Source organism: Frankliniella occidentalis, unplaced genomic scaffold, assembly GCF_000697945.3.
Source record: "Frankliniella occidentalis isolate FOCC.00 unplaced genomic scaffold, Focc_3.1 Scaffold203, whole genome shotgun sequence".
Classification (NCBI taxonomy): domain Eukaryota; kingdom Metazoa; phylum Arthropoda; class Insecta; order Thysanoptera; family Thripidae; genus Frankliniella; species Frankliniella occidentalis.
Genome location: NW_026267329.1, coordinates 362,798 through 374,022, shown reverse-complemented (window position 1 = coordinate 374,022; position 11,225 = coordinate 362,798). Strand labels below are relative to the sequence as shown.

The 11,225-nt window shown below is 43.7% G+C and overlaps 1 protein-coding gene across 1 annotated transcript in view; it reads left to right on the top strand.

Annotated features, from left to right (window-relative positions):
* Positions 1–11,225, top strand: part of LOC113214914 (uncharacterized) — a 78,657-nt gene that overhangs the window by 10,324 nt on the left and 57,108 nt on the right. Inside the window, exons 4-7 of the mRNA XM_052272379.1 lie at positions 1,618–1,758; positions 2,685–3,022; positions 5,680–5,799; positions 6,277–6,487. Of these exons, the coding sequence (XP_052128339.1) occupies positions 1,618–1,758; positions 2,685–3,022; positions 5,680–5,799; positions 6,277–6,487 (810 nt within the window). The remainder of the gene's footprint in view (positions 1–1,617; positions 1,759–2,684; positions 3,023–5,679; positions 5,800–6,276; positions 6,488–11,225) is intronic.

Sequence of the window (11,225 nt, the reverse complement as noted above, 5' to 3'; positions counted from 1 at the left end):
TGCCTCTGCGTGTGTTTTCGATCGCTAATGAGCGCAGCAGCGACCGGCCGGGCGCGGACATATCAGCAGCCATATTCACCCTTTCGTTTTGGGAATGAACCTCTCAGCTCAGCGAGCCTAGTGAAGGGTTTGGGCCACCACCAAATTCTAAACTGACACGACCCTGACGACTTTTTAGGGAGTCACTGTAAAACTTGCTAAATTTCGGTTACAAAAAAAAACAAAAAAAAAAACAACAGGTCAACCACTAGCGGAATCTTTTAAGAGTAAGTAGCAATTTTGTTGACAGTCGCAGACCAATCCGTTGCAGCACAATCGTGCACACCGAAAAGGACTGCATCGTCCAGTTGGAGGAGAAGATGGGCATGTTCCTGGAGAGTGCGCGCACCCGCACCAACGGCAAAATTAGCGTCCCGTCCATGTATGTTCTTTATACTCATTTAATCCTAAATTGTTGCGGCGTCTAGTTTTTACGTGGTGACTTTTTTCCCAAACCCTTCAATTCACAGGTCTGCCCCCTTAAGGGATCTGGGGATGGATGAATGGATGAAAATCTAATGTACTCAATTTGGCAGAGATGAATTTTTGTGTGGGGCCTAATAATTTAATTTCAGCTCAAATTCGGTAACTTTACAAATTACCAGACGTACGAGAGAGAAGACCTACCTAAATATTGAAATTGAAATAATCGCTTTTAGGAATATACTTGAAAATCTGCAAAACAAAATCCTCGACCAACCCACCAATAACCCCTTACCTAATATAAACTGGGAAGTCTCAATCAAAAAAAAACATTTACGACTAGAAATATACGCGACTATAAATAATTCGCAACTATAAATATTTATGACTTGAAATATCGAATCATCGCAGAAATGTGTTCAAAAAATTCGTTTGCTTCAATTCATACACATTTAAGATTCAAATCCAGTTAGTGTGCCTCTGAAAATCTTAACTTATCTTAAAAAGTTTCCTGCTTGCACGCACGATTTAATGTACAGTGCTTGACAAATCGAGATGACAATTAGTTTTTATTTTTTAGTACAGTAATCTCTTTAGAATGAACTAGGATGAAAAATTTCCGATAAGGAATACGAATTTTAGATCAATAACTCACCTTATTTTTTTGAAATCCACAAGTGCTCGTGCCCCCTTAGAATATTAAACTGTAATTTTACGAGGCACTCCATGGAAAAGGATCCCATAAAATATTCAACCATTTTTAATAGTTTCGGTTTAGCAACTTTGAAACAACTCAACTGCCCGATAGAAGTTTTTTACACAAATTCAAGTTGTGCCATTTTGAATGCTAAAGAAACAAGATATTTGTCCTTTTGTGCACTCTAAATGTAAAGGGACAATTTGTCCCTAGAAATGGAATGGATTCGTGCACATCCAGAAAGAATGCAATTTCGTTCCTTAATTTGGACAAATTTGTGTAAAGCCTCACACAATTTGTCTAGTTTTAGAAACAAAAGTGCATCCTTTCTGGATGTGCACGAATCCGTTCCATTTCTACGGATAAAATTGTCCCTTTACATTTAGAGTGTGTGGGAAGAAATGTATGTCTTTTTCTGATTTCGGCATCCTTCACCCTTTCTAATCAATACTCTACAGGTCCCTCAGCTGATCACTGACAATGCCACGGGCACTCATTACTACGACTGCCCGGGCTTCGAGGATACGAGGGGCTCTTGCGTGGAGCTCTCTACCACGTACTACATGAAGGATTTAACGCGCCACGCCCGCCGAGTCAAGGTAAGTTTTTAACGAATAATTTGTGTGTTCATCTTTAAAATGCCAGATTAAAGCAATCTGGTTAAGGAAAACTAATCTTTTACATATTATACAAATATTTGGCTTATTCGCATTTCAATTCTGCTCCCGCCATTCTGCTTTGATTTGAAACTGCTATAGAGTGTGCTTACTAAATAAACGATCTCATGTTTGTTCGTCCCTTGTCCGTGTAGCAGCAAGTAGTAAACCTTCAGGTCTGACATTTTCAGGATACCCTGGCGGTACTTAAACGCTTTGTAACAACTGATCAAATTGTCAGTTGGTCCAATTATATGTGTTTCTCTTAGTTTTTGAGCTGCGCAACCCGAACTGTGAACTTTGATGTGCTGTTTTGGAGTATTGGGTCGTCCCACGACAGTGCGTGCGACGAGAAGACACGAAACTGATCTTTTTATTGGCGCAAGCAGGTGTCAAAATTTGTGATATACTTTGAGGGTCATCTTATCTTCAAAGTTCCCCCTTTTCCCTCAGAATGAGACATTGCTTTATCCGCGAGGTGCATCATTCATGCACATAAATGCAGTTTTCTGTACACTAGCTCAAAGTGCAAGTTATGTTATTCACACTCCACCAACCCGCTGTACTTATTCGCACTAAGCATTCCCTCTTCACTGCAAACAGCCCGTGTATCCTCAGTCTGGTCTTGACCATTAAGTGTCCTACATTAAATTTAGTGATTCCCAATATCCACATTATACTACACTACAACACAAGTGATATTACGTACGATTTGTGTTGAAAAAAACGCACTAAAACTAAAACCCTCGTTAATAATACGCACAGTACAAACCTAAACCTGGCCTAAATTGGAAATATAGGAATAAAGCGATTCAAAAGCCATTTGAAGAAATCCCCTTAAGCATTTAGTGTGAATCTCGTGCATACAGGTGCTGCTACTGGCGCCGCACTACGCTGTCACTAAGGGCAAGGACCGAATCGACTTCATCAAGATGCTGCTGCATTCCGCAAGAATTCTACGCGCAGAAGGCAAGTTTGATGCGTCCGTCGCGCTCGTCGTCACCAAGGTGGACGCCTACGTCAAGCGCCGTGGGCAGTTCGTCGTCGTGGCCGACGACATGGTCAAGCAGGCCGTGGCGAGCTTCCTGCACGACGAGGTGCTCTCATTCCTCGCGGGCAAGATAAACACAGCGGTGCTGCCCGGGGACGTGGAGGACTACCGGCGAGCGGTCGCGCTCGTGGAAAGTTTTCTCTATCAGGACGACACGTAAGTTCGCTCTGACGTTAGTACCTCACAAACAGCAGTGTTTGTATTAGGAAGAATCCGGTTTCCAGAATCGTAGAAACGCAGCCATCTTACAAACGCTTTTTCTTCTTACTACGAAGAGCCCCGGTTCCTAATGTGAAGTGCCTGGTTTGTAATACCAACCAGGCTCTTCGTAATACATACAATTTGTTTGTAAATACAAATGTTCCAAATTCCTTGTACGTGACGAAGAGCAGTTGTTCCTCGAGCTGTTCGTGAGGAACGGTCTATATCTTTACAGTCTGGCTCGGTCTGGCCCGTACATAAAATATACCGGACGGGCCGTATGCAAACTGTACTTAATAACACAATTTTTAACAGTAAACATTGTAATATTTATTTTAAATGAAATAGTCCACAGGGCTTACAGGGAAGAGTATTTAGGTGTAAATCTACTAATTCGCAGAAACAAGGAATATTTGAAGGTCTACATATAGAAGTCGGACGCCACTCGCCAATTTTCCTCAGCCTCATAATCAGCTGGTGTTTACTTTAGCAGTAGACTGTCCTGCTTTTTGTCCCAAATATCAATACAATACATCCCATACTGTATTGGGGTTGTTCTCGTTTTGTGGTTAAAGAAAAATATCAAGTGCCATCCCACTTCTTCATAATTAAAGTTAAATTTTCTGAGTTTCAGTAAAATGTGAGATTTACACTGACGGTTTCGTGGCTTCTTAAGTTGTCGTGGTCACTTGGGCTGCCAGAAAACTTGAGGAAGCGACGTTGCCTGTTTGAGTGTATTCTGTGTATTTTAGCTCTGTGGGCTAGTTTTTCTTTTTTAAAGCAGGAGGACGGACTTACAAAATGAAAAATACTTGTTCGGGCTTGAAAAAAAAACTACTAAACGATTTACGACGCGCCCGCGTGCAACAAGATTCTATTCGTTTCGCTGTCCTAAAAAACTAACCTACACTGATAAATTAAGTGTTCAACTGCTCAACAAGTGTCCAACTGCAAGTTAAATACTTGCAAGTGTTCAACTCTGCAGTCGTGCACTTAAGTGTTCAACTCGGTAGGTGTGCACTTGCAAGTGTACAAGAACTCGGTTGAACACTTCCTTAGATTTAATGGTCACTGTGTAGGAACTGCTAAACCGAGCAGTTGCACACTTGCCAGTGCACACCTATCGAGTTGAACACTTGCAAGTATTCAACTTGCAGTTGCACACTTGCTAGTATTTAACTTGCAGTTGTACACTTACAAGTATTGAGCAATTAAACACTTAGTTTATCAGTGTATATGTTTTTCGGTGCTCTCTCCAGCGCTGCCTTCTTTTAATCATGAGTTTGCTAATATTAATAGTAGAAAATAACTAGGTAGATGTACGCCAGACCACGTCTCGCGTAACAAGCTTCGCGATATCTCACGAAACACTGTTACGCTGCGACGCGCCTGGCATACATCTACCTAGGCCTGCGGCGCTGACACCCGAGTTGGGCAAAAGGCAGAGTCGTTGATAGGCCTTCGGCTCCAAAGGAAACAACTTTTACCCCCATGATTTTATTTTGACGAGTTGCCCCACCAGAGACCATCAAATATCTGAGAAACAACATTTAAATGGTTTGGGGTCATTTTCGTGTGAAAATCGCCCTCTGGCGACTTGACGGTGAGAGATAGAGCCAAACAGACAAAATTTTGGCCCATAGGGTTCTACTTTGACGAGTTACGACTTAGAAGGCAATAAAAAAAATAAAAGTAATATTTTGGGGCTTTCGTTTTTGATTTTTTGACAGGTCAATTTTTAAGCTAGAGGGCTCAAAATCAATACAGTTCTTGCTTTTTATGCTACAAAGCTACGCTAAAAATGTCAGGTACCTAGCTCAACTCGTTCTCGAGTTATCGTGTTTACAAACAGACAGACAGACACAGAGACAGACATACAGGAAACTTTTTGATCACCACTGGAGTAATAGGCTTCGCTATCGCTCATCCAACTCGGTAGATGTACGCCAGACCACGTCTCGCGTAACAGGCTTCGCGATATCTCACGAAACACTGTTACTCTGCGACGCACCTCTCATACATCTACCTAAGCCTGCGGCGCTGACACCCGAGTCGGATAAAAGGCAGAGTCGTAGATAACCTTTGGCTGCAAAAGACACAAATTTTACCCCCAGGATTTTGTTTTGACGAGTTGCCCCACCAGAGACTGTCAAATATCTGAGAAACAACATTAAAATGGTTTAGGGTCATTTTCGTGTGGATATCGCCCTGTGGCGACCAAACGGTTAGAGATAGAGCCAAACGGACAAAATTTTGGCCCTACGGGCTCTACTCTCACGAGTTACGTCTTAGAATGATGTTAAAAAAATAAAAATAGAAATAATATTTTGGGGTTTTCGTTTTTTTTCTTCTGACAGGTCAATTTTCAAGCTAGGGGGCTCAAAATCAATACCGTTCTTGCTTTTTATGCTACAAAGCTACGCTAAAAATTTCAGGTACCTAGCTCAACCCGTTCTCGAGTTATCGTGTTTACAGACAAACAGACAGACAGACGGACAGACACACAGACAGACAGACACGAAACTTTTTGATCATCACTGGAGTAATAGGCTTCGCTATCGCTCAGCCAATTAAATGAGTAGCGTTCATAAAAGTACTCTTCCATTTCTCAGGCTCAATTACATTCGTATTGGCATCTTTCGGGCTCCAGATGAAGAAGGCCTTCTCAGCAATATTCAAATTATGGAGGACAGCCGAAAACAGCTTCTTGAATTAGTCCACAAGAAATTGAGGTGTGTATACTGTACGCGTATTCATTTCCTTCAAACGGAAAAGCGTAGAAGGAGACAAAAATAAGAATTTGCCCATATGTTTAGAAATGACACAATTTCATGATGATTTTTGTAATAATACCCGAAAAGTCTCTAATTTTTTTTCGTGGACTTCGTCGAAATCTGAAGAGTTTTCCTCACCTAGGGAGTTTCTCAAAGTTTCCTTTTCCCTCACCCAGAAAATGATTAGCAAAGGCAACCAGCTTTTGGTTGATTCAGGGAGTATCATAAAATATGATGACAAGAATATGACAACAATGACAACGTGATGGAAACCAAATTTTTGTTTTTCACAACCACGATGATGTTGTAAATCAACCATATTTTAGGGTGCTCCCTGAATCAACCATCCAATGTCACATTAGCTAGTCAAAATGAGACATCATTTTTACCTTGAACTTATAGAAGGCAATTTAGATCAGCTTGATTTTTTTCTAGTTACTCGGAGGTGAAGCCTAACGACTTCGGCTTCTCCGTGTCCGAGCGCACCAAGTTATTCGCCCATATACGATCTCGGGACTTGGAGGTTGCAATCGACGGCAAACTCTCGGTGCTCGGCCGAACGTGTTCGGAAGCCGGCTCACTTCAGTCGTATGACCCCACGGACATTCCAGCCACATTGGAGCGTTTCACTAACTTTAGTAAAGAGGTTAGTATTGAGCTGAAATGCAATGGATTTTTAATGGGTACAGTGGACTCTCACTAACTGTTGACGCGACAGATAGCGAGGTAAGGGTACTGTACGTGCGCTGCTGCCGTGCTGCTCCGCTCTCCACTCCTCCAGCAGAACGCGCTATTTTTCTATAGCTATTTCTCTCGTACACGGCAGTTAGTGAGGCGACCGGACTGACTGCATGACGCGAGAAATGGGTGACTCCAGTTCGCTATGAACAAGCAGTCGTGATAACCCTTTTTGGAGTTGATGACACACAGCTATTGGCAAACAGTTTCCGTAGCGAGGCGTAGGCGGTGTGCCTACCCTGTCAGGCGCCGGGCCGTTGGCTTGGGCGGGGCGCAGGCGCGAAGAAGAGGGGGGGGGGATAGTGGTTCGGGTGAAATGTGAAAAGGTAACTATTGTTCCGGGTTCCTCTTTACAAAAGAAATTGAAAATGTTTTATGCCCAAAGACGATTGGAATCGAAATGGCAGAGATATTCCCCACCAAGTTCACACTTTGGCCGTTTTGGCACATTTTGTCAGTTTGGAGACCAATAACTTTGCCGTTTCGACTCTGATCGGCTATGAGCATGAGACATTTTCTCTTTAATATTGCAAGAGGAAACCAAATCTGAAATAACGTTTTCAATTTGATGTCTTTAAAATAAAAAATTAAAAAATCATTGAAACACAAAATAAAGGTGTCCACTCAGAATGGCTAGAAGTCACTTTATCTTAAAATAGGCAATTTTACAAGGTTTATTAAACTTGCAGATTATTTTCACAGCGGCAATATACTTGCAAGCGACCGAACAATATTAGAGTCACAATCGCAACTTAGGAAAAGGATAAGACGTTCACAATTAGAAAGAGATATACAATTGTATTTCATGGACTAGATCTTTCTAGTCAAATTATTTTTAATTATGCCATAATGAAACGGTTAGAGAATTGAAACTACATTCTATGGTAAGATATACTACATAACTTTCGGTTTCTGTATACTTAAAGGGCTCCAGAACACAGGGGCTCATGTCGTATATGGCTAGAATCGCTGGAACAGGCTGGTTCTGACCCTACCAATCCTATTTGGCGCTCTGAAGTACTTATCGAGTAATTTAACTGTGAAGATGTGATTCCAACCTAAAACCAACTTCTAAAAATGACGCTTACGAACAGTCCGCACGGTGTTTGTTCGGGCTGTGGTATCCAAACATCCTGTTTTTCGTCGGGGGCACTGTGTCATTCGGTTTCACATTATATTCAGCGCCGTTGCTGAGATTTCACTGTTCTCAAGATGCCTTCTGCTTGCCCAATATTGCGGCGGCTTGTCTTATATTATTTCTCTATTCTGGAACAGGTTTACTATGACCCAAGTTAAATACATTGTTTGCTTTTATTTCTAAGCTCTGTAGCATCTCCAAGACACAAGTGCATCCAGAAAAAAGATTTCTTAGATCAAGTCAAATTGGCTTGAAATAAGAAAATTTCCACCTCGGCTGAACCAAACCCAAAAAAGGGTCCGATCAAGAAAAACCTAGGCTTCATTTACTTAGATTGGATCAAAACGAACACTGCTTGGTTCAAGGCAAATTTATATTGCAAGCCAAGAATACAAATTCTCACTTCAAGAAATTCGGCTTGATTCTTGCATATATTATTTCTAACCAAATATTTACGCTGTTCGTTTGGGAGACAGAGTTGCGCTTGGTTATCCCCAGATTTTTTCCTAGAATACTTAGGCATTGGCAAGGCATTCTTAATCCAAGAATATTTTCTTGGTATACGCAAGAATGCTATCGGCTTGTTTTCATACGGTGCGCAGAGCAACACGAGAGTCAAAAAGTCAGTAGGGGGCCGACCGGACTCGAACCCACGCCCCGTCCGTCTGAGCCAGCGCCTCAGCCCACTGAGCTATCGCTTCGACAACGGAGCGCGCCAGTCCAGCGCACTGTTGGTAGTAGCAGCTGGACTGTATCCGAATCATCCGAATCAGGTTGGCAGAGAGCGGCGGTCCCGTCACCTGTCGTATCCACTGGATAGTGAGCCGGGTCCGGCAGGGGTTCGATCCCAGGCCGGAGCGCAACCAGTTTCTCCAAATCAGTGCCTCAGGAGTTGTGAACGGCCTAAAAGGGGATGGACTAAGTTTCTGGAAACTTGGGAAAGGGAGACAACTGAGTTACCGTTTTGTCAGAAAATATAATTCCCGATAATTCCACAACGCCTAGGCAAGTAATCGAGAGAGAGGGAGCGGAGGAGTCCGATTCGGGTCGGGTCCCAGCCGAAGAAGCCGAAGCGATCCTGAGAACGTGCACCACGTACACGAACACGGCGGGCGGGAAAACGTGGGTTTGGCTTCAACCAAGACTAGCCGATGCTTGCGCTACGCCTAGCTTGAATCTAGACAGAGATTCTTGTTGTGAGCTAAAAACGTCTTGATTGAAACTGTACACAATTCAAGCACTCGGCTAGGCTTAATTCAAGAATTCATTTTTCTGGGTGTGCGTAAACAATATATCAAAAGATAAAGACATGTTAACATAAAGCTGCATTCAGTTAGGAGAGCGTAAGTCGAGAGCTACACGCGAGAGCTAATGCGAAAGCCGAGAGCGAAAGGGCGCTGTCCACGCCAACTCGGCAACAAGTGACCCAGTGGGAATTTCGATTGTTCTACGGTAATCGATTCTACTTCAGGTCCCCATGACCCCGAAGGAATTTTGTCGATATCTCAACTGGGGTAGGTTGGGGGGCAGATTAAATTTCTAGCCCCCACCCCCCTCTAATTCACTATTTCCGCCCGTGCGCCGGACTGGGCGCGTGCAGCGCAATCAAATTTTGCCAGTGGGTAGCACTAAACAAAACCCTTCGAGGACGGAAGGGTGCAAACAAAAATATTTGCCGCTTTCAGAATAAATTAGATATTTCGAAACCAAAACGTCAACTCTCTTGTTGATGAGTAGACTGCACTTACGTATGTACTTTGAGTGTGGGCACCATGACTAACTAGGTGCTCAGCCTCATCTTGACCAATTAGCTCTCCAGATGGGGAATGAAGCAAGTCATAAATGCAGGCGGGTCCTTCTAAATACTCTATTGGCATTCATGTTGCCTGCTTCCCCCACATGAATACCTTGCACCAACAATCTGTCATCGACTACTGCTTGAACATTGTAGCTGTAGCTATGAGGCCTGTTAAGGGGGGACCTTTCGTAAAAACAAGTTGTCCGATTTCGATGAGATTTTATACGGCTGTTCTGTACCACAACATGAGTGTAAATATAAAATTTTAGCTCTCTAACTCAAATAGAAGCTGAGGTATTGAACGTTAAAATTGGCCAAAACAGCCTCCACTATTGTAACTCTCATTGGACTCACAAAAGTCAGATCGGTCATCCACGACCAGAATTCTAGAGGGGAAGGATGCCCGGAGACCATATGGTCCCTGAGATTTATGTCATGACAAAAGAAATTGTCCAAAACTGTGTTCAAAAATGGCCCAATTTTCAGTTGCCCAAAACAAGGAGTGGATGAGACCTTTCCGGTTTCTGACCGACCATATGGCCTGCGTGAATCCTTCCTCTGCTCAGGGGTGTTTTTATTTTCGCTCTGCGATAAGTACTTTCGGAGCGAGAGTTACAATAAAAAGAGTCGTTTTTGAGGGCATTTTGGGAAATTCAAAACTCGCGGTGCGTCTGGCCGCGGCCGACTGGTGGCGCGGTGACAAACAGCGGTACTGCGTCGGGACGGGCTGCGGACGGTGGTCACTGTGATGGGTTTACGACGGCTGACGACAAACAATAGCCCTGTCGCTGCAGCAAACCCGGGCGACCTGTGCAGCGCGGCGAGGACGGGCCTGCTCCGGGCTCTGGGGCCCTGGGCTGGGCCTCGGCTCAGGCTCGAGGCCTCATCCCGGCTGCTGTGACAGAGGGTTTGCATGATTCAAATTGTCTCCTTCATTTATTGTAACTCTCATTCCGAAAGTTTTTATCACACAGCGAAAATAAAAACACCCATGAGCAGAGGAAAGATGCGCGCAGGCCATATGGTCGGTCCGAAAGCGGAAGGGTCTCATCCACTCCCTGTTTTTGCCAACTTAAAATTGGGCCTATTTTGAACACCGTTTTGGACAACTTCTTATGTCATGGCATACATTTCAGGGACCATATGCTCTTCGGACATCCAATCCCTCTAGGATTCTGGTCGTACATAGCCGATGTGACTTTTGTGAGTCCAATGAGAGTTATAATAAGTGTTATAATAGCAGATGATGTTTTCTACTTTGAAAGATACTGGTACAAACCCTTATATTACTGGAACCGGCTCAACCTCCTCTACATGATTCTATTCCCAAAAAAGTTCTTAATTTGATATTTGAACAAGGTGTTCGGCCCGTGCGATGGGTTTACTTGTAGACAATTGTGCTCCCGGAGCTCGTCCTATTGTATGACTGACAGGTCGCCGCGCGCCGCCCGCCCCTTCCCCCGCCCCGCCGCCGGTAATCCCTGCCCAGCGGTCCTCGGCAGGTATACCCTGCGCAAAACAATTCGGCACCACAAAAGTCGAGGAAATGCACCCAAAGCCTATCTTTGCAATGCATTCGGAAATTACCACAAGTCAGCGTTGGGTTTTTGGAAGTGTACCGAAACTAGCACTATCTCTCGGACGATGCGTGAACTTTTTGCGGAAAAACGGCAATACACCTTGACGATAACCGGAGCGCCGATACTCCCC